At 41.0% G+C, this 23907-nt stretch overlaps 1 protein-coding gene across 2 annotated transcripts in view; it reads left to right on the top strand.

Annotated features, from left to right (window-relative positions):
* Nucleotides 1–23907, top strand: part of Fam214a (family with sequence similarity 214 member A) — a 99135-nt gene that overhangs the window by 64435 nt on the left and 10793 nt on the right. For both annotated transcript variants that reach the window (XM_008829775.3, XM_008829776.3), the window contains 9 exons: nt 1525–1709; nt 3702–3904; nt 4159–4284; nt 5490–7335; nt 8280–8393; nt 12489–12568; nt 14583–14691; nt 17480–17638; nt 23647–23715. In XM_008829775.3, coding sequence (XP_008827997.1) covers nt 1525–1709; nt 3702–3904; nt 4159–4284; nt 5490–7335; nt 8280–8393; nt 12489–12568; nt 14583–14691; nt 17480–17638; nt 23647–23715 — 2891 coding nt within the window. The remainder of the gene's footprint in view (nt 1–1524; nt 1710–3701; nt 3905–4158; nt 4285–5489; nt 7336–8279; nt 8394–12488; nt 12569–14582; nt 14692–17479; nt 17639–23646; nt 23716–23907) is intronic.

The following is a 23907-nucleotide window of genomic DNA, read 5'->3' as shown; positions in this document are numbered from 1 at the left end:
ATTGGAAAAAAAATCCTAAGATTCATATGGAAGCAAAAAAGACCTCAGATAACCAAAGTAACCCTGAGCACTAAAAGCAATGCTAGGGGGATTACTATACCAGATTTTAAACTGTATTACAGAACTACAGTCATAAAAACAGCATAGTACTAGCACAGAAATAAATCCATAGATCAGTGTAACAAAATTGAAGACCCAAATATGAATACATGCAATTTCAGCCACCTGATATTTGACAAAGGGGCCAGGAACATTCACTGGAGAAAAGACAAGTATGTTCAGCAAATGGTGCTGGCAAAACTCGATCTCCACCTGTAAAAGAATGAAACTAAACCCCTGTCTTTCACCTTGCACAAAAGTCAACTCCAAATGGATCAAACACCTTAATGTGATCGTTTATGCCATTGTTTTCACCAGTCCTGTTCAACTGGAATTTGAAATTACCATCTTTTAAAAAATCTGTGTCCTCTGTGAGTCAATGCTATGTCATTGTTAGTCTCTTCACTTTTCATTAGTGAATAAAGTTGAATGTGGAAGCTGGCCTTAGTTATATTACACGAGGTTTTTTTGGTTTTATTTTTTGAGACATGGTCTTGCTCTGTATTCCACGCTGGCCTTGAACTTGTGGTCCTCCTGCCTCAGCCTCCCCAGTACTGGGATAGTGGGCCTATGGTTACCCACTCCTCTGCCCCCTCCCAACCAGAGAAGATTCTTGGTGGTTGTGGTGATGGTGGTGGTTTTGTTTTGGATTTTGGTTTACTTTTGGGTTTTCTGAGACAGGGTCTCACTACATAGCCAGGAGTGTCCTGAAGGTCCTGTGTAGCCTAGGCTGGCCTCAAACTTAGGGCAATCCTCCCACCTCAGCCTTTTGAGTTCTGTGATTACAGGTTTGTGCCATTGTACTCAATTCAGATGAGATCCTGTTAAAAGGACTGGATAGAGGTGTAGCGCAGTGACACAGTGCTTGCCTAGCATGTGCCAGTCCCTGCTTCCATCAGCAGCACTAAAAAGTCAGTAACTGAATAAATAAGCTTAAGTAGCCAGGCATGGGGGCACACATATCTCTAATCCCAGTATCAGGAGGTAGAGGCAGGAAGATTAGGAGTTCAATACCAGCCTCCCCCACTTAGTGAGCTCAAGGCCAGCCTGGACCAAAACATTAATTAATTAAAAATGAGCTAGGGATATAGCTCAGAGTACTTATCGTGGTAGAGCATTGGAGTAATATGTGCATCGCCCTGGGTTCTGTATCACAAAAATGATAAATAAATAAACAGCAGCAATGCAAAAAGAAAACAAAAGTGATTCATTAAAGTGGTGTATATTTTAGTTTTTTATCTTTTTGAGACAGGGTCTCCCTGTAGCCCCAGCTGGCTTGGAACTCACTATGTAGACCAGGCTGGCCTTGAACTCACAGAGATCCACCTGTCTCTGCCTTTGGAGTGCTGGGACTATAGGACCACTACGCCCTGCATTGATGTTATATATTTTTAATGAAATGCAAACCTTTCCCTTTTTTTCCAGATACTCTGGATGAGTACTTTGAATACGATGCAGAGGAGTTCTTAGTCTCTCTGGCCCTGCTGATAACTGAAGGACGGACACCTGAGTGCTCTGTGAAAGGCCGAGCAGAGAGCTTCCACTGCCCTCCAGCGCAGTCCTGCTACCCAGTGACTACCAGGCATGAATGCAGCGACAAGCTGGCCCAGGTGAGACTGCTATTGGGTGTTGTCCTGTGTGTAAGCTAGTTCAAATTCTACCATCTCTGTTTTTAACATAGCAGTTATGATTTTCACATTTAAATAGAGTGTTGACTCTTACAAATGCTGCACGGCAGGTGACTGGCTGAAGTGGGGAGGGTGACAGCACTTATCATCCAGTCTTCTCCTTCACACTTGGCTTCATTGCTGTTTTTTGGTTTTCTTTATTTTTTAGAGTCTCAGCCCTGGCTTTTCCATCTTACGTTCTTATTCATCTGATAAATTAATGTTATAATTATTTTCTTCACATTAATTTTTCTCATATTTTAATGGGAGTATTTTTTTTGTTATGTTCCAAAATAATGTTGAGACATTTTGATAGGTACTGTATAATTTTCTTCAAAATTTTTTTCTCTTAATTATTAGTTCCTTAAATGTAGTCAAGATTTTTTTAAAAAAAAAGTGGGGGCTGGAGAAATAGCTCAGTGGTTAAGAGTACTTACTGCTCTTGCCGAGAACCTGGGTTCATTTCCTAACACCCATGTTGGGTAGCTCCCAACTGCCTATAACTCCAGTCCCAAGGAAAACCAAAGCCTCTGACTTCAGTGGGCACCTACACTGTGTACACACACACACACACACACACACACACAGAAACACACATACACATATTTTAATAATAATAATAATCTTAGGAGCTAGAGAGATGATTCAGCAGTGAAAGGCATGTATTACTCTTGAAGAAGAACAGTTTGGTTCGCAGCACCCACACTGGGCTGTAACTCCAGCTCCAGGGGATCTGATGCCCTCTTCTGGACTCTCCAGACACCAGCACTCACATGCACAAACTCCATATACAGGGGCTAGAGAGTTGCTCAGCAGTTAAGAGCACTGGCTGCTCTTACAGAGGACCCAGGTTCAGTTCCCAGCACCTACATGGTGTTTAACAACCATCTGTAACTCCAATGCCCTCTTCTGACCCCCATGGGTATTGTACAGCAGGGTACACTTACACACATGCAGGCAATACACTCATACACATAAAATAAAAAAATTAAAAATCTATATACACACATATTTTTAAATAATAAAAAATTGTAAACTTAAAAAATAATCTTAAAAAAATCTTGCCTCTTTTGAGCATTCAATAGAAATGAGTTTTTTATATTTTTGTCTTCAGATTTAAGATTCTTTTCTATGAACTGATGAAATTAACAAAGCAAGCAAGGCTCGGCCCACTCAGAGACCTGTCAGACATTGAATGTAGCAGTTCTTTTTCCACAAAATAGAGCAAAGATATGCTCCCCAAGAAAATTGGTGTCATGAATATTCGACATTGGGGCTGTAGAGTTGGTTCAGCGGTTAAGAACACTGGTTGCTCTTACAGAGGACCCGGGTTCGGGTCCCAGCACCCACATGGCAGCTAACTCCAGTTCCAGGGGATCTAATGCCCTATTCTGACATCCTTAGGCATTGTGTGACATGGGTGCACTTATATACATGCAGGCAGTACACTCATACACATAAAATGAAAATAATAGATAAAATAAATAAATATTCAACATTAGCCCCTGTACATTAGAACTCACTGGCATGAGAACATTTTTTAAATATTTAGAATTTATTTTTATTTCATGTGTATGAGTGTTTTGCCTGCGTGTATATAAGTACACTGGTGTGTATAATGCATGTGAAGGCCAGAAAAGGGCACTGGATCCCCTGAAACAGGAGCTAGGGACAATTGTTAGCTGCCACATGGCTGCTGGGAACCGAACCCAGGTCCTCTTCATGAGCAGCCAGGGCTCTTAACCACTGAACCATGTCTCTAGGGCCATGAGCACATAATTTAATGAGAAAGCCCAAGTAGCCAGGTCTATACGAGCATGAGCACTTCAGTACCTGACTTTTTTCTCATACAGATATCTGCAGTTGCAGTTTTGAAATTTAAATACAAAAATAAGCTGGTTATTGAGACATTTCTTTAAATTTGTTTTCTCTAAGTGTCGCCAAGCCAGACGAACCAGATCTGAGGTCACATTGTTGTGGAAAAATAACCTTCCAATCATGGTCGAAGTGATGCTCCTGCCTGACTGCTGCTATAGCGACGATGGACCTAGCACAGAAGGGACCGATCTGAATGACCCCGCTATTAAACAAGATGCATTACTGTTGGAAAGGTGGATCTTAGAGCCAGTTCCTCGACAGTAAGTTGTTAAACTTGGTTTGAAGTTGTCTCTGGTATCTCAAGTTTTCCATTTGTCCTACAAATTATTTTGGTATCTTATTGTGTCTTTGAATCCCTATATTTGTGTAGTAAAGTTGAGCTGTTTAATATGTCTGCTAATAATGACATCGATGATGTTGGTGAATGTATTTCTAGGATCCTAAAAGCATACATTCCTTCCCTGAAGAACTGCTGTTCAGTGTTGCCGACATTTAGACTTTTTCCTTCCCTTAGGAATGGAGACCGGTTCATTGAGGAGAAGACTCTTCTGCTGGCCGTTCGCTCGTTTGTGTTTTTTTCTCAGTTAAGTGCTTGGCTGAGTGTTTCTCATGGTGCTATTCCACGAAATATTCTTTACAGGTATGTTTTGGGATGGGGGAACAGTGTATATTCACACTGGTCATCTTACTGAGTGGCGTTTTGCCTGCTAAAAAGTTTATTTCTAGCCAGGCATGGTGTCACATGCCTTTAATTCCAGCACTCGGGAGGCAGAGGCAGGCAGATCTCTGTGAGTTCAAGGCCAGCCTGGTCTACATAGCGAGTGCCAGGCCAACTGAGGCTACAGGGAGACGCTGTCTCAAAAAGACAAAAACAAAAAGTTTATCTCCTTCATTTATAAATACAAGTCAGTAAAATTTGATGAGCTTTTTCTCAAAATAAGTTAGAGAAGTTCAGATTACATGAGTAGTCTTGTGGGGTTAAATCTTATTAGGGTGACTTGGTGAGTTAAATTTTGTGTAGAATAATATCCAGAGGAGTTTCCAGCATACTTTAGGGAGCGAGGTGGACTTAATGCTTGTGTTAAGTAGAAACAGTTATATGTCTTCTGGGTTTTGAATTCCTGTGATGATACTCTGGAGTTTTCACCTATGAAAAAACATAAGCACAGCTGGACATGCTGCTGCAGCCTCTCAGGATGCTGGGCAGGAGTGTGTCCGGCCTGGAAAGCACAGCAAGAGCCTGTCTTAAAAGAAAAACAAAACACAGAAGTGTCTGCATGTGTGTTCATGTGTGCATGCATGAATGTGGAGTGTGCATAAACCTGCAGGCTGCCAAATAACTGTCTATTTATACAGGTGGCTGTGAAATAGTCCCTCTTAATTATCTTGCCCAATGAAATGAGCTGAATCCACTTATTTACTAGTAAATACAAAAGCTTTTTTTCTTTCTATTATGGAAAATGTGGTTAAATTATATTTTTGAGCTTTAGTGTTTAAAAAGAAGACCATTTCAGCTGGGCATTATAATCCTAGCACTCAGGAAGCTGAGACAGGAGGATCACTGAAAGTTTGAGGTCTCTACCCAGGGGTACCTAGTAAATTCCAGTACAGCCTGGATTACCAAGTGAAATTCTGTCTCAGTAAACAAACAACAAAAAAGATCTTCTCTCCTGAGTGCAGTCTTTGTACCACCTGTGTTGGTTTTTGATGATGCACATGGTAAAGTGACCACAAGTGAACCTGGTGGGAGTTAATGTGAACAGAGCTAAGTATGTGAGTGCTTTCTGTCTTTAAAGATGATAGCCATTCAGCCTTGTAACCCACTGGTCTGCTGTTTGACTCTAGAATCAGTGCTGCTGATGTGGACCTGCAGTGGGATTTTTCACAGACTCCAACCGAGCATGTGTTTCCTGTTCCTAATGTCTCTCACAATGTGGCCTTGAAAGTCAGCGTTCAGTCCTTACCCAGACAATCTCATTACCCGGTTTTGACCTGTAGTATTCATACTAACATTGGCCTTTATGAGAAGAGAATTCAAGAACATGAACTTAAAGCCAATCAGCACCGAGGTCCTGGTGAACCAGAGCAGCAGCATAGTCCCAACAGTTCACAGCGTCTGTGTGACAAACACACATGGACCATTTCACCCGAGAGTGAACTGCATGTCAGAAGTGGCACAAATCCAGAGTATTCTGTGGCCATCCAAAACGTCAAACTCTACCCAGGCACAGCTAGCAAGTCCAACTATGGGGCGTCTCAAGCCGGTGTCCTGGGCTTCAGTGGCGCAGGAGAGGTAAGGCCACAGGAGTCATCGGTGAGAACTTTAAAATCATTCTCGGTAATGGATTCCAGTGTCTCCAGCTGCCAGAGCTCCTGGCAGTCAGTGGGGGAGCCCAACCCTTTAATAGACTCTTTGATTCAGGATCGACAAGACGTCATTGCCAGGATCGCTCAGCACTTGATCCACTGCGATACAAGTTCCTCCCGTGTGTCTGGACATCCCTTTAACACTCAGGACTCTGGTTCACTTAGCTCAAAACTTTACCGAGTTTCACAAGAAAATGAGAATGTGGGAAGATGTAAAGAGGCTTTCTCCGTTTCCTTTGGGAGTCCAGAGTTTACCTCCTCTGAAGACACTACTGAGGGGAAAATTCGAGTGAAATCAGAAACTCCGAGAGGTGAAAGCTGCATTTCTAAGGGTCTCCACCCTCGCCTCAGTATTGGAGACGCGAACCCTCTGATTGGCTCTCTGCTGCAGGAGCGGCAGAGCGTTATTGCCAGGATCGCACAGCACCTGGAGCACATCGACCCCGGGGCTCACATTCCTAGGCCAGCAGTCAGCAAGCATGACTCCAATTCCATTCCTTCTAAAGTGTTCAGGAGTTCATATGAAGACAAAAACTTGTTGAAGAAAAACAGGGATAATGTCCCTGTTTCTGCTTCTCAGCCAGAAATTTCCTTGTCGGGAGACAGCAGCAATGGGAGAAGCCCAGTACCTAGTAACGGCCTGGGTTCTTTCAGATGCAGTCAGAAAGAAAAGTCGTCTTTGAAACCTCAAGTAAGAACTCAGTGTCAGAACAGGCCTGATGAACTCCTGCAGGGCTCGGGTCGGGAGACCCAGAGCAAAGCTGCTAGTCTATCAACGGGCTCCTCAAAGAGATCTCACTGCAATGAAAATAACTTGTCTTTGATAAACAGATTGGAAAATACACCTTGTGAGTCACAATTTAAGGAGCAAGAAATTAGCCATGAAATTGACAAACAGTGTTCAAATAACAACAGTATTGGCAAGAATGTTTGCACAAATAAATACAAGGAGAAAATGAAAAATGTGAATTATAATCTAGAAACTTTTGATAATCTCCAATTTGATAATCCCACAAGTATTGACTCAAAAATAAAAGTTACTATGTTGGAAGTATCTGAATATTTAAAAAAGTATGAAAATAAGTGCTCAAATAAAGACTCAAAAAGGCCAAAGACATGTGAGCAAAATAGTCTACTAAGTAGCACAGAAAATTATCTCAATAAAGATACTAAAGACTTTAAATGCAAAATGTCAGACCAGCAAAAAACTGAGCAGGATAAGAAAGAAGAGTCAATTAATGAAAAATCTCAAAACTGTTCTCAAAGGAAAAGTACAAAAGACTGTTTGTCTACGAGTGAACGGCTGAAAACTACAGAAGTGTTGGTGGGTAGCACCTAATTCTAGCTGTTTGCTGTGATTTGGATTTTGTTCACGGGAGATCCAGGTCTAAACAACCAAGTTACCTGTTATCTGTAGAACATAGTGTGCCATAATAAGCTTTTCACAGAGCTACCGATATCTTTGCAAGTAATTTGCTCTCTTAAATGCAAATGCTGGGTAAATAGAAGAAGCAGATCACATATTTCTTTAAAAACTGCTATTGGGACTGGAGAGATGGCTCAGTGGTTAAGAACACAGACTGTTCTTGCAGAAGACCCAGGTTCAAATCCCAGCACCCACATGGCAGCTAACAACTGCTCATAACTTCAGTTCCAGGGGATCCGACAGCCTCTTCTGTCTTCCGTGGGCATTGCAAGACACGGGTGCACTTACCTACATGCAGGCAATACATGCATACACATAAAATTAAAAAAATAATAAAATATTTAAAAAAATAAAAATAAAGAATAAAAACTGCTGTTACAGCAGTAATGTTTCAGTGATCTCTGTTGTTTCAGTCTTGTGGCTGTTGTTCACCATTACCCACAATCTAAAAGGTGTGTTACTTTTGTATATTCAAAAGTATGTAGGCTTTTGTATTTGGTATGTAGATTCAGGAGTCAATGCTGGGTATAAAAAAAACACTTTCTGTGGTTCTCACAAGCTCCTCTCAGTCACATCGCACAACTATAGAACACTCAGTTCTTTTTGGTACTTTGCCATGGGGCAGGTAGAGGACATGGGGAAACTGAGGCTCTGAGTGTTGCCATGCTGGAAGCAGCTCTGTTCTGAGTGGCTGTTCTGGCGCCCTTTGCCCCTCCACAGGTGTCTCATAATTCAGGGCCCTTCTGCTGCCTCGTCGTGATCAAGGACAGATTTGTGGGCTGTGCAAGTCCTTGGTTCATTTGAATTTTTTTACCACTAAAATCAAGTACTTTTTCTAACAGAGGGCTGCCCTGAAACATTCAAGTGTCTGGCAAAAGCATAATTTTCATTCCTTGGATGGAACCGCAACCAGAGCCTTCCATCCTCAGACTGGATTGCCTCTTCTTTCAAGTCCTGTAAGTTTTTTCCCTCTGCTTATCTCCTGTCAAACATCTGCAAACATCTGAAATGGTCACGAATACTTTTCAGATTTGAATTGAAACATTTAAATGCGTTTGAAATACTTTTAGTTATTGTATTCTTTGATAGCACATTTAACAGCTTGGTGACAATATGGAAAAAACTAAAAATTGAATAAAAATAAAAGGTATTTTACTGGGATTTAAATTTTTCCTGAAGTTCTTTGGCTGAACATTTTAATGGGTATAAGTGTAAAAAAAATTAACGCCTTCATGTTTAGGAGATTTTATACAAATGTGTTTTGTTTTTCCATCTCTGTAACTATTGGCAACGCTATTATCTGAGGCCTAATACAAACATGTTTATAGTTTTATATACAGTGTTAAAAAAGAAAATTGTTTTAGAGGTCTGGGAATGTAGCTCAGCAGTAAAATGTTTGCCTAGCATGCAGGAATCCAGGTGTGGTGACATCCCAACTCTTGGGAGGCTGAGGCAGGATGACTACAAATTCCAGACCAGCCTGGGATACATAGTGAGACCCTGTTTCAAAAACTGGGAAAAAATAACAAGGTGAAAGAAGACATGGCTTTGAAGAAGAACTAATAGAAATTCTAGACATGAAAATTATTCTACATGAAGTATGCACACATGTACGCACATATATGCACATGTATGGTGCACATGGGTAAAATTGAAGAATAGAATCAGCTCAAAGTTTAGTGGGCAGGTAGAGAGATATTTAAAAAGCACCTAGATTGAGGGACAGAAAGGGAAGGAAGTGGTAAAATCTGAATGCTGCAGAAGGTAGTGACATGCTCAGTAAGTCTAGCAGAAGTTTCAAAACAGACTAGACATAGTGAGGAAAGCACCATGTTAGAGTAAATGAAGCAAGACAGCTTGCTGAAGGCATGCAAGCTACTACTGAAAACATTACAACCAAGTTCTTTTTCATCTGTTGTTGGTTTGGTTTGGTGCTAAGGAGACAGTGAAGTCATGGCTTTTGTTATGTGGTAGTAGGAGTTGAACCCAGGGCTTTATAAATGCTCTACCATTTAAACACACCTTCATCCCTGCCCCCCATATCTGGTTTTGTTGGGACAGTATCTCCCTGTAGCACCTGCTAGCCTAGAACTCACTGTGTAGACCAGACTGGCCTCCCTCTGTCAGAGATCCACCTGCCTCTGTTTCCCAAGTACTGGGATTAAAGGCATGCCTGGATCCTTCAGCCCTTTTTTTAAAAAAAAAAAAAAAAATTTTATCTTACTTTGAGACAGAGTCTCACTTAGTTACACAGCCTGGCCCTGAGCTTCTGATTCTCCTGCCTCGGCATCTTGAGTAGCTTACAGGCATGTGCCATTACACCCAGCCACACTGTTATCTGTTTCTTCTCAGACCAGTGCATCAGATAATTTATACATATTTAATATTGATTCTAGAAACAAATCTAGCTCTCATGTTACATGTGATTTTACCTTTAATTTACATTTAGGTCTTCCATTTTTAGTATATTTTGAGGTAAGTACTTTCCCCTTAATGTAATCTAGTATGTATGTTGATTGATAATCCAGAGAATTCAGAGTACTATTTTTCTTTTTTAAAAACAATTTTTTTTTGGTCTTTTTGAGACAGGGTCTCCCTGTAGCCCCAGCTGGCCTGGAATTCACTATGTAGACCAGGCTGGCCTTGAACTTACAGCAATCTACCTGCCTCTGCCTCCCAAGTGCTGGGACTACAAGTGTGCGTCACCACGCCCTGCTTCTTTAAAATGTTTTATTTATTTTTTTAATTTTTTTTAATTTTTTTGGTCCTTTTGAGACAGGGTCTCCCTGTAGCCCAGCTGTCCTGGACCTCACTACGTAGACCAGGCTGGCCTTGAACTCACAGAGATCCCCCTGCCTCTGCCTCCCGTGTGCTGGGATTAAAGGTGTACGCCACCACGCCCGGCTACTTATTTATTATTTTTATTCCATGTGTATAAATGCATTCCTGCATGTGTGTAAGCACCCATGTGGTGAAGTGCCTGCAGAGGTCAAAAGAGGGCATTGAAGCCCTTGGAACTGGAGTAATGGATGGTTTGTTAGCCATTCTGTGGCTGCTGGGAATCAAACCTGTGTCCTCTGTAAGAACAGTCTGTGCTCTTAACCTCTGATCCATCTCTTCAGCCCCCCAGTACTATTTTTCAAACCCACTCTCTATAAAGCCTTGGATCTCGTGGAAGTGTTGCAGTGAGTAGGATGCAAATGCTTCTACTACTTCTGTTTTTCCCCTTTTTATTTAAGCTAAAAATGTTAAATATATACATCCTTGAAAAATACACAAAGTTTAAAAATTAAAAATCACCTACTTAGCTAGGCATGCAGCCGGCCCAGGCGCCCAACCAGGCTTTAATAAAAATTTTTTTTTAAAAAAAGTAAAACTCATGCCAGATGTGGTGGCGTGCACCTTTAATCCCAGCCCTCGGGAGGCAGAGGCAGGTAGATCTCTGTGAGATCGAAGCCACTCTGGTTCACATTGTGACTTCCAGGCAGGCGAGACTAGGGAAATCCTGTCAAAAAACAATCAGCAACAACAACAAAAAAGCACAAGTCCTAGAATGAGAAGATAGGTAGTGTCTGTCATGCAAGCACAAGGACCTGAGTTCAAATCCCTAGTACTGACATAGAAGCCAAGCACTGTAGCACATGTCTGTGACCCCTGTGCTGGGAAGGCAGAGATAGGAGGACCCCTAGGCCTTGCTGACTGCCTGTGTAGCTAAACCAGTGATCTCCAGGTTCAAAAAGTAAGATTGAGAGCAACTGAGGAAGACACCTGACAGACATGGCACACCCAGGTAAATCACACACACACACACGCACACACACACACACACACACGTATGTACATGATACACATACAAAATAAAAGTCCTATATATCTTACATATATACTGAGATTCTATGTAAGTTTTAGTTTTTGGAAAAACCTGGTTGCATTTCTTAAGCACTTTTAAGTAAAAATATTAGTAAAAGTACTAGTACTAGTAAAAGTACCTACTAAAAGTACTTTTATGAGTTATCTTTGTTTTTCCTCCATATTAGTTAATAACATGAGAACATAATATGTGATAAACATCATTATTTGAAGTAAACTGTTATGAGAGAAATTTTATTACTTTAAATATATGCCTTGGGGACTGGAGAGATGGCTCAGAGGTTAAGAACACTGACAGCTCTTCAGAGGACCCAGATTGAATTCCCAACACCCATATAGCAACTAACAACTGTCTATAACTCTAGTTCCAGGGATCCAGTGCCCTCTTCTGACTTCCACAGGCATTACATGACATGGGTGCACTTACACACATGCAGGCAATACACTCATACACATAAAACAAAAATAGTAAGCTGGGCATGGTGGCACACACCTTTAATCCCAGCACTTGGGGGGCAGAGGCAGGCGAATCTCTGTGAATTCAAGTCCAGCCAGATCTACATAGCAAGTTCCAGGCCAGCTGGGGGTACAGAGAGACCCTGTCTCAAAAAGACCAATAATAATAATAATAATAATAATAAAATAAAAATAAATTTTATTTATTTGTTTTTATTTTATGTGTATGAGTATATTTATTGCCTGCATGTATGTGAGTGTACCCGTGTCGGGCAATGCCACGGAGATCAGAAGAGGGCTTCGGATTCCCCTGGAACTGGAGTTAAGGACGGTTCATAGCCGCCATGTGGGTGCTGGGAATCGAACCCAGGTCATCTGCAAGAGCAGTCAGTGCTCTTAAGTGCTGAGCCATCTCTCCAGCCCCATAAAATATTTTTTAAAAGATGCTTTGAGCCAGTGAGATCACTCAGCAGGCAAAGGCACTTGCTGCCAAGTCTAACAAGCTGAGTTTAATCCCCCAGATCCACATGGTGGGTAGAAGAAAACTGGCTCCTGCAAGTCATCCTCTAATCTCCCCTGGCATACACACACCCATACACATGCACACAGATACAAAATAAGTCAATAAAAGTAATAAAAAAAAAGATGTTCTTTGAGTTTGTAAGTACTTTGTTAATTTATAAAAATAGTCTATTTTAAAGATACAAGTGATTATTTTCCTTTAGGTTCCTCAAAGAAAAACACAGTCAGGTTGCTTTGACCTGGACACATCGCTGCTGCACCTGAAAAGCTTGTCCTCCAAAAGGTAATTACCCCAAGGTGGACTGTGTGAAACAGAATTGCACAATAAATTGCAATAAATCCAAGTCAAAATTGTAATAGAAATCTTATCTTCATTCTGTGCACACACAGTCATTAAGTAAGGCTTGCTGGGACGGCCAGGCCTGGTGACGCTAATCACAGCACTCAGGAGGCAGAAACAGGTGAATTGTTGTGAGATCAAGGCCAGCCTGGTCCAGGCCAGCTGGAGCTACAGGGAGACCCTGTCTCAAAACACCAAAAGAAAAAAAAAAAAAAAAAAAAGACAGAAAAGGAGACCATGAGCCACACTGTGTACGAGTCACCATAACCATAAACACGTCGCTTAAGTGTTTAAACCGACTTACTCACTTCTGATTCTTAACCTACCCACTCTCCCTCCTTCCCTCCATTTTATTTTCTTTTTCTTTGTTGGTGCTTGGATCTAACCTAGTGCTTCTTATGTAGACAGGTTTTTTTTATCACTAACTCATCTCTGCCCTATGATAATATTCACATAATTTTGCCTTTATACTCTCAGCTAAAAATGGTGATTGATGTAGAATTCTGCATATAATACATTTACAATAGCTTCCACTACATGAAATATAAAGTATACCTTTAAAATAAACCTTAGCCGGACGTGGTGGCACACGCCTTTAATCCCAGCACTGGGAGGCAGAGGCAGGCAGATCTCTGGAAGTTCAAGGCCAGCCTGGTCTACATAGTGAGTTCCAGGACAGCTGGGGCTACAGGGAAACCCTGTCTCAAAAAGACTAAAAAATAAATAAATAAATAAAATAAGCCTTTTAGAATATTGCTGGGCATGGTGGAGCATGCCTTTGGTCCCAGCATCCAGGAGGCAGAGGCAGGCGAATCTTTGTGAGATCAAGGCCAGCCTGATCTATATAGCAAGTTCCAGGTCAGCTGGGGATACAGGGAGACCCTGTCTCAAAAAGACCAAAAAAATAAAAGGGGTGGGGGGTTGGAAAGATGGCTTATCAATTAAGAGCACTGATTGTTCTTGCAGAAGATCTAGGTTCGAATCCCACAGCTAACAGTCATCTGATACTCCAGTTCCAGGGGATCCAATCCCCTCTTTTGTCCTCCACAAGCACTGCAGAACATGGGTGCACTTACATACATGCAGGCAGTATACTCATACACACAAAATAAAAATGTTTTAAAACCTTTGAGAATACTATATGTAAATTCTTTACTAATATAAAATCAAAGTGGAAATTTAAACTACAAATATTGTATTTTAATTTTTTAATATTTATTATTTTTATTTTATGCATATGAGTGAGTTGCCTACATGTATGTGAGTGCACCTGTGTCGTGCAATGCCACAGAGGTCAGAAGAGGGCTTTGGATTCCCCCAGAACTGGAGTTAAAGACTGTTCAGAGCTGCCATGTGGGTGCTGGGACTCAAACCCGGGTCCTCTGCAAGAGTAGTCAGTGCTCTTAACCAGAGCCATCTCTCCAGCCCCTTGTATTTTGATTTTTTTAAAAATCTTTTATTAGCATTGCTTTCTTTAAGAAGTAGCATGATTACACTGAAAGACTTTGTGTAGGTAGAGAATTGGAAAAGGAGTGAATGGCAAACTTACATTATAGGAACAGTGACAAATTTCACATTGTTGAAGCTTGGTAGTACAGTTTTGTCAGTAAACAGTATTCAAACTTTAGAGTAGAGATACAGAGTTTCAAATTTATATTCTAAACTCTAATTACAATTTTTTAGTTTGAGAATTATATCAGTTTAGGTATTACTTACTATTTCATTTCTTTTCTTTTTTTTTTAACTTCCCAGACTATGATTTTTTTTCTCCCTAGAAGTTCAATTAGGACATAGGTGAAGGCATACTGGGTATATATTTTTTTAATTTTTTGATGACACTAATTTTATTATGTAGTTTTAATGAAATTGTTCATATTCTCCTAATTCACTTTACAAATAAGTAAATGTTGTGATTAATGTGTTCTTTACTTTTTTCTTGACTTTTTTTTTCTGATAGTCCACGACCATGTGTGAACATCAAAGTGGATCCAGATATTCATGAAAAACCTTTTCTGAGTTCCAGTGCTCCGCCGATTACAAGTCTTAGTCTCCTAGGAAATTTTGAGGTAATATGTTTTGAAACTATTTTAAGAGTTAAAGTTCTTTAAACTAGGGCTAGGGTATCATTAGATCTTTACCTTTCTTAGTGAGGATGAAATAATAAATCTTTCTTTTTACAAAGTCTTGAAATTACCCCTTGTTTAGTTACATTTTTGCAAGAAGGGAAGGTAGAATTGTGGGCAGCAGGCAACATCTTAGAACTGGGTATCTGATACAGCAGGTAGGGGACTGAATGCAGGTGTGTGGTACTTCAGCACAGAGGGTGAATGGGCTGTGTTTTACCAGTAGCACTGACTGCTCACAGACATGGTGGCTGGTGCCTCTTGGCCCAGCTACTTGGAGGCTGAGGTGGGAGGATTACCCAAGCCCAGATGTTGAAGACTGGTCTGAGCAGCATGGCAAGACATCATCATAAAAGAAAACAGAAAACAGGGGACTGGAGAGATGGCTCAGTAGTTAAGAGCGCTGATTGCTCTTCCAGAAGACTTGGGTTCAGTTCCCAGCACCCACATGGCAGCTAACAAGACCTTCAGTTCCAAGGGATCCACCACCTTCTGATCTCCATGCGCACTGCACAACATGGGTACACTTAAATACGTGCAGGCAAAACACTCATATGCTTAAAAACTAAAAATAAATTATTTTTTAATTTTGGTCTTTTTGAGACAGGGTCTCCCTGTAGCCCCAGCTGGCCTGGAACTCATTGTGTTGACCAGGCTAGCCTTAAACTCACAAAGATCCACCTGCCTCTGCCTCCCAAGTGCTGGAATTAAAGGCATGCACCATCATGCATGTCTTAATTAATTCTTAAATGAGCATACAAAGCAGTGGGTTCCATGGTGGCATTTTCATGTGTATGGCATGCTTTGTTCTACGTTGACTCCCATTCCTCCTGCCAAGTTCCTGCTGGTCCACTTCTTCCCCCATAGGCCTACCTGCTTTCATACCATATACTCTTGTTGGTATCTCTTCCTTCTTCTTCCCTTGAACTCTCAAGTAACTTAGCAATAGAAAGGTGTTGCCTTAGTATCTTTGTAACTACTGCTTCTGCCAAAGGACCAATAAAAGCTTTGCTGAGGACCCATCCCTTGAGTTTGGTCCCAGAAGTTTAGGGGGAACTTGCCAAATAAATTTGTCTGAAGAATGGGAAGTAACAAGAAATTCTACACAGAGAAGATTGCACTTAAAAAGGCACACAAGCAACAGTAGCAAAAGATCATGGTGAGATTAGAATGCAGATCATGACAGGGCATATGAGTCCCTAGGTTCAATGCCCAACAATCTCATGGGTGTGTACACACATCCATGTGCAAGCATGCATGTGCAAACACATGCATATATACATGCATATGTGTCAGTGTCAGAAAGCCTTTGCTGGAGCTGAAGCACGGGGCTCTTGGAGGAACTTTGGCTATGTTAGAGTTATCTAGAGGATGCTACCTTTGTTTGGAAGAGAAGTGGTAAAATTCTGACTTAGGGCAGTAATAGTGGCAGTGGACATGGCCGTGAGACTGACAGGTGAATTAACAGAATATGGATCAAACTGATGACAAGCCAGGGATGTAGTCTAGAAGGTTGGTTTGACAAACATTTGGTCTTGTCTTTTAGACTGGGGAACTTTAGACTTGCTGAGGTGTTGCTGAGACTACCCAGACAGAATCATCTGGTTTGCAGCATTCCTTCTGAAATGGTCATTTAACTGAAGTAATGCTGCTCATATCTCCTGGTGTTTGAATCTATATATAGATGTATGTATGTGCAAGAAGGCTTGTGAAAGGCTTAAAAAAATGCTTCTCATGCCAGGTGTGGTGATGCACGCCTTTAATCCCAGCACTGGGAGGCAGAGGCAGGCGGATCTCTGTGAGTTCAAGGCCAGCCTGGTTTGCATAGCAAGTTCCAGGTCAGCTGGGGCTACAGGGAGACCCAGTCTCAAAAAGACCAAAAAATAAAAAAACAGTTGCCTCAGTGGCAAACTTTGGGTAGATGAACAGGGGGTGTCTCTACTGTTTGTATTTCTGTACTTTGACATTTCTTTCTAGTGTGTATTTTTTATTCTAATTAAATGAAAAAAATACTATACCAGCAATTTTTTAAAAAGTAATTATTTCCCAATTAAGATGATAAATGCTTAGGCTAGAGAGATGGCTCAGCAGTTAAGAGCACTGACTGCTCTTGTAGAGGACCCGGGTTCAATTCCCAGCACCCACATGGTGGCTAACAACTGTCCTTGACTCCAGTTCCAGGGGAATCCGACGCCCTCTTCTGACCTCCTTGGGCACTGCACGACACAGGTGCACTGACATACATACAGACATTACACTCATACCCATAAAATAAAAATAGTAAAATATTTTTTTTAAAAAAGATGATAGATGCTTAGCTTCACTTCCTTCTGTTTGTTTTTTTTGTTTGTTTGTTTTTGTTTTGAGACAGGTTCTCCCTATAACCCCAGGTAGCCTAGAACTTGGCCTGGTTTCAGGTATTTCTTTATACCTAGGACTTTGAGAGGTTACTCTGAGGGGTGAATACTTTCCCTGGTAGAATTTTCTTTTTTTTAATAGGATCTCCTGTATAGCCCAAGCTGGCCTGGAACTTACTATGTATCCCAGGCTGGCCTCCAAATGTCTACTCACTATTCTCTTGCCTCAGCCTCCCAAATATTGGGATTACAGGCCTGTGCTACCATGCCTGCTCCAACTGGAGAACATAGTAATGTGTTTCTTTAAATAGGAAATGAAATTAGCATACTAACTTTTCTGTTTTTTCAACAAATTTTGTTGTCTTGTCTTGCAGGAGTCTGTTTTGAATTACCGTTTGGACCCTCTTGGCACAGTTGATGGCTTTACTGCCGAGGTGGGAGCCAGTGGTATTTTCTGCCCCACGCATTTGACTCTTCCAGTTGAAGTGTCATTCTACAGCGTTTCAGATGATAATGCTCCCTCTCCTTATATGGCAAGTATTCCTAACTGCATTTTCTGCTAGAATCAGCAAACTTGTGATTCATGTCTGTTTTGGTCCTGTCCTTGAAAGTGTGAGTCAGTTACCAAGAGAAAGTTAAGGACAAAATGCAGACCAGTAAACCAAAATGCTACCTCAGAATCTCTTTCTCAGCTAGCTCAAGCAGCAGGTGACCTCTTTTGTATTTGAAAATGATGCTGAAATCTACTGGTTTCTGCATGATTTACCACTGAGTGACATAGTAAGTCCATCTTGCTAAGTTCACACAGATTCTCAATTCCATGTGGCTGTCTCCCATGTGGCTCTTATCTGGATTGAGTTAGTAAGATCTGGTGACTTATGGCTGCAGGAGGCCCTTTCACTCCTCTTTCTCATGTTTGTCTTTGGCCCATTCCCTTTTGATTTATGGCTCTAGAGAAGACTGGTTACTTTGTGGAGAGTAAGAACACTAAAGAGGATCTAGAACAGGCTTGAGCCACATTCATTCCTATGATTTTACCTTTCTCATTTCTTACTCCAGCGGATTGTGGGTAAAACCAACCTCACCTGCAAAAGTAACTCTGAATCCCTGAGTATGTATCAACACTTCCCCAAACACAGAGGGAGAAGTGGCCAGCAGTGAGGGCTGTGAAACGTTTATGATGATTTCACATTAAACCTCATTGTGAAAAATGTAAATTCCTACAGGACTGGAACTGTACAGCCCTGGTCTCACCTGAATTTCCTGACCTACTATCTGGCCCAGTTGCTTCCTGCTTTGCCTTCAAGGCTTTCAAGAGCAGTAGTGACAAAGTCTCTGATTGTGAATGAGAGCTCTGAAAAGATGAAGGTATTTTTTCCTGATTGAGAGGAAGAGAGGCTGCACTTGGGGAGGGTCTGGATATAGCCACCTCATTGTGGGCCATTTGTTCAAGTGAGTTATTTAGGTTTACTTCATTCTAAAGGCAAAGTAAAGGTTTACTTCATTCTAATCAAGGACCCCATTAGTATCTCACACTTTGATAGAAAAGCGTAGTGGAGTGCACTCATTTATTTACGGTTTTTTTTTTTATCCAATACTGTTTACACTTATAGTAAGCCAGGAATGGTAGCTCACATGTGTAATCCCAACATTTTGGGATGAGTTTGAAGCCAACCTGAGCTAATAGAGTTAAAGGCCAGACCCAGAGTAGTGTGGGATCTTGCCTCAAAAATATTTACCCTTGTGAGTCATTATCATGAAAATATGCAGCACTAGTTACAAAAGCAGAGGCTCTGAGGCTGGATAGATGACTCAGTGGTTGAGAACACGTACTGCTCCTTCAGAGGACCCTGGTTCACTTTCAGCACCCATTTTTGACAGTTCACATCCAACTCCAGGAGGATTCAACACCTCTGGCCTCTACAAGCATCTGCGCTCACATGTACACACACACACACACACACACACACACACACACACACGCATGCATAAGTTTAAAAATAGAATAAGATAAAAAGCAGAGGTATTTCTCAGTGTTCAGAATCTATGCAATATCACATCCTGAGCGACCCCATGCTTCCTTTACACAAGTATACCATTGAAGTAAGTTCAGTACCACAGCAAATGCCCCTCTGCTGGAATTCTTAAAGATGCCTATGTTGCTTTACCAGAACATCAGGGGAAATGACATCACAATACATAGTCTATTACTACATAGTAAAAGAACTTGGAGAGATAAGGTCTAAACTGCTGTGATTGGTCCCTGACAAGCAGATGGCCACTGGAAAAGATAAAAATCAGCTCAAATAACTATCTTTGAGTGAAATTCATAAGCAGGAAGTAATCTGAACTATGCTTTTAAAAAATCAGAATAGTTTTAATCTTTCACTTTGTTTTATGTTTAAAACTGGCCATCTGGGTAGGAGACAACAGATTCTGTTACTGTTTCCACAGAGTCCAGATGTCACACAGACACTGAAGATGTTGACTAGATGTTGGGAAGGGTGTGAGTCAGTTCCTGGGTTGAGTTAGTTTATCCTTTTAAAAATGCCTGCCTTTGTATCACAGTGGAAGCCAGCCTGGGCTACATAGTGAGTTTCAGGACAGGCTGAGCTATAGAGTAAGACCTTGTCTCAAAAAACAACTAAAGACTGCCTGCCTTTTCTCTGAGATGGTCTTTATTTATCTATCTAGTACATTTTTTCCCTAAGTCAGTTTACATATCAGAAATGGGTCCCTTTTGCCAGTGACTGAATCCAAATATGAGACCACAGACCTTCCCTAAATTTGCTCTTCGGGGAAAGTTCTTTCTATTTTGATAGCTTAGTCTGTTTTCAGAGAACTGGTTATGTTTTCTTAGATGATATGTATCACAGACCATGAGAAGTAAGACACAGTACTCCTTTGTGGTACTCTAGTAACTTTGTGGCCTCTCACACAGATGGGAAACGCCTCCCAGAGGTAAAACCTTAGCACAGAAAATTTCATCTTTGTGGTATGATGATAATATAGGACTTTGCATCAAATAATTCCTTTAAAAATAAACTCTCCAGTTCAGAGTCAGTAAAAATGTTCTCCCACAGTTACACACCTCTCAGCTGTGGAAACTGTCTCCAGAGAAGCCAGGCAGAAAGGTCTAATAGTTGTCACAGCGGTAAAGTCAAGATAGGACTTGTGTAATTGTCTCATGTCAGGCCAGGCATGATTTTCTTCTGTTCGTAACTAAGCACCTCAAGGTACGCTTCCTTTAGTTTTCCACTTATTGTTCCCTACTGGTTTTTGTTGTTTTTTTATCTTTTAACACAGGGCCTCACATAGGCCAAGACAGCCTTAAACTCCTGGTCCTCCTGCCTCCACCTCCTGAGTGCTGGGATTATAGGTGTGCCATTACTCTCACAATGTATATTCTTTATTGCACAATAATTTGAGGATTTTTTGTGTGTGTGTATAAGTCTCAGCTAAGTTTAGTTCATCTTAAGCTTACTGTTCAAAACTGCCATTTAATATAGAGAAATATTTCTCTATATTAAATATGGTAACTTTCTCTAGGTATAAATAATAATATGTGTGCCCCTGAAAATGATGAAATAAATAATATTAGTGACATTCCAAAAATTGTCCATTCTTTTTCTGTAATTTTTAACTTACTTACAGGTTTTACATTACTTAGAAAGCATTGTTTTGGGGATAGAGCAATGGCTCAGTGGTTAGTAACACTTGCTGCTCTTGTAGAAGCCCTGAGTTCAGTCCCCAACACCCACATCAGGTGACTCACAACCACCTGTAACTCCAGTTCCAGAGGATCTGACTCCATCTTCTGGTCTCTGAGAGCACTACATTCATGTGCACCGACACACACATATATACACATAAATAAAACTTTTAAAAAGAAATAGTTGGTTTGAAGTCCTGCTCTAAATTTAAAAGATCTCTAAAAAAGATCTTGTCTTTTAGAGATTGACTTAGTCACTATTACTATGATGTTCCAAAAAGTGTAAGAATCATATATGTTAAAAGAAGTGTAGTCACCATCGTAGTTGTTGTCTTTCTAGCTTTCCTGTGTTTTTTGGTGGTGGAAGGAGGTTATAAGGCAGAGCAATAACATACTGCTATGTCACTGGGATTATAAGAGTAGCTATTGTTTTTCCATATTTTACTTTTCTCGTTCTGGAACTAGGAAGAGGAGTGGTATTACACACCACACCATTTTTCATGTAATAGCTGTGCTGCTTATTCTTGAAAAGTAGTGTGTATAGACCTTAGTGGCTATGTAGAGCAGATTGCCAGAAACTGCTGATGCACTGGGGAGGGGTTCAGGTTGTTGATAACTGTGTTCATACTTTAAATGACCATGTGACACACTGGATTTGTCGGGAACAAGGAATGTCTTTTCAGTGCCCATTTCCATGAACATTGCCCCATATTCTTAATTTAATGTCCAGTGCTCTGTGCATAGAGTTAGGATTGGAAGTCAGAACCTGGCCCTCCCTTCACTTTGGTCCACTCCTTTTTACCTCCCACCCCAAGTCTAGCTTCCATACCCAACAAGATGTCACCTAATGGGATGTCCTTTGTTATATGTACTTTACAATTTATATTTACATTGTAGAATGATGGACCCAGGAAATGTGGAGGATATATAGTTATTCTACTTACCTACCTCAAATACTGGGAAGAGTCACCCCAGCCAAGAGACAGAATCAGCACTCACAGCTGCCACCTGTGGTTGTTTGATCACCTGGTTATTGAAAAGCTTTGAACTTACTTTCTTTACATTTATACTTTCTGCTTCAATTGTTCAGAGCTCACAGAAAAACTGCCTATACTTCAAAGTTTTCTCAGACTACATTGTACATATTATATTATCAGGGAAGTCCTACTCAAAGGCAGATTGAATTTGGTAGAGCTACCAGACAGTTTGCATTTCTAACAAGGTCACATGTGTTGATGCCCCTGCACTGAATACCAGACCAAGTCGAGAACCTCCAGTAGCCCCTTTGCCTAATGAAATGACCCTGATTTAGCTTTAACTTTACTCAGATCTCAGCTCTTCAACCTTCAAGTCACTGTACGGGGATTTTGAACCAACTGAAAGTCTTAGATCCCTTAATAAGTAAAGACTAAAAGGCATTGGTGGTGAGTTCACACCTGTGGTCCCAGCACTTGAGAGACTAAGGCAGGACGGGTTCTGTGAGTTCCAGACCAATCTAGGCTACATATTGAGGCTCTGTGTTTAAATAAACAATAAGCAAACCAAAAGAAATCAAAATAAGAAAGTTGGGCATGGTGGCACAAACACTTATAATCTCAGCACTCAGGAAGCAGAAGGATCAAGTGTTCAAGGTCAGCCTCAGATAACAATAGTGAATTTGAGATCAGCCTGAGTTACACAAAAAAAGAGTGTTTTAAAAAATGGAAAACTAGGGCCTGGAGAGATGGTTCAGTGGTTGGGAGTGCTGACTGCTCTTGCAGAGGACCCGGGTTTGATTCCCAGCACCCACATGACGGCTCTCAACTGTCCTTGACTCCAGTTCCAGGGGAATCCGAAGCCCTCTTCTGACCTCCGCGGCTTTGCACGACATGGGTGCACTCACATACATGCAGGCAATACACTCGTACACATAAAATAAAAGTAATAAATATTTTTTAAAAAATGGGAAACTAGCTGGGTGTGGTGGCACATGCCTTTAATCCCAGCACTTAGGAAAAAGAGGCAGGTGAATCTGTGAGATTGAGGCCAGCCTGGTCTCCATAGCACCTTCCAGGCCAGCTGGGGCTACAGGGAGACCATGTTTCAAAAAGACAAGGAAAAAGCAAAATAGAAAATAAAAAATTCAGAGCAGTGCTTTAAGAAGATTCAGATTGAGACCCAACATGACACGAGCTACTTCTGAAGAAACATTTATCTCTGGAAAAGGGACTTTTGTGGCTTTACTATAGGACAAGTCAGCCTGATATTCCTGGTAAACCTTCGTCTCTTCTGCTGTAAGTGAATTATCGATAAGACAGGAGCCACAGATTCCCCAGACACCCTTACTTTCCTGTTGTTGCTTTTTTCTTCTTTCATCTGTTGTCACAAATTCAGATATGTAGCTTGACTCCCTGATGGAAGAATTCCTTTGTTTTGGGCCACAGCTCAGACTTTCCACATTCATTACTTTTTCCACACCCAAAGAGCAGTTGTTGTATTTCTTCTCCATTTCCCCTCTCCCCTAAGATACATGGCAATAACCCTGGAACCTTGCTTTATTTCCTTTAGGCTAGGAAACTTCTGACTCTTGTATCTCAGTGGAAAGTCCCAGCAGCTTGGTTATGATGATATATATAGTACTTGTAGCAGCATGTCCAGGAAGAGCAGTAAATGGTTTCTTTAGAGGTGGAAACTTCACTATTTCATGCTCATAGAACAAACATATCTCTTAATGCAATGTGAATAATTTTCCATAGAAATATAATAGAACATTTTCAATAATTACCTGCTGTGTTCTCACTGTAGCCTTTTATGTACATGTGCACTCAATTTGTCTTTTTCTGTTTCAAGGGTGTGATTACTTTAGAGTCCCTTGGTAAAAGGGGTTACCGAGTACCTCCTTCAGGAACGATACAAGTGGTATGTGTTTTATAGCCTACAATTGCAATAATCATTCTCTCACATACATGTAGAACTTAGCCCTTTCTCCTGCTACTGCTGCTGCAACAACCTTGGTAAGTAACAGTGGGGCGGCAGCTTTGTTTGGAGTTCCCATGCTCTGCCCCAGGAATGACCATTTGGGGACCTCCATAAAAGGAAAACCTTAATAAG

This window comes from Nannospalax galili, unplaced genomic scaffold (genome assembly GCF_000622305.1).
Source record: "Nannospalax galili isolate Female #2095 unplaced genomic scaffold, S.galili_v1.0 scaffold213, whole genome shotgun sequence".
Classification (NCBI taxonomy): domain Eukaryota; kingdom Metazoa; phylum Chordata; class Mammalia; order Rodentia; family Spalacidae; genus Nannospalax; species Nannospalax galili.
Note: the sequence above shows the minus strand (reverse complement) of the source record. Positions and strands in the feature narration are given on the sequence as shown.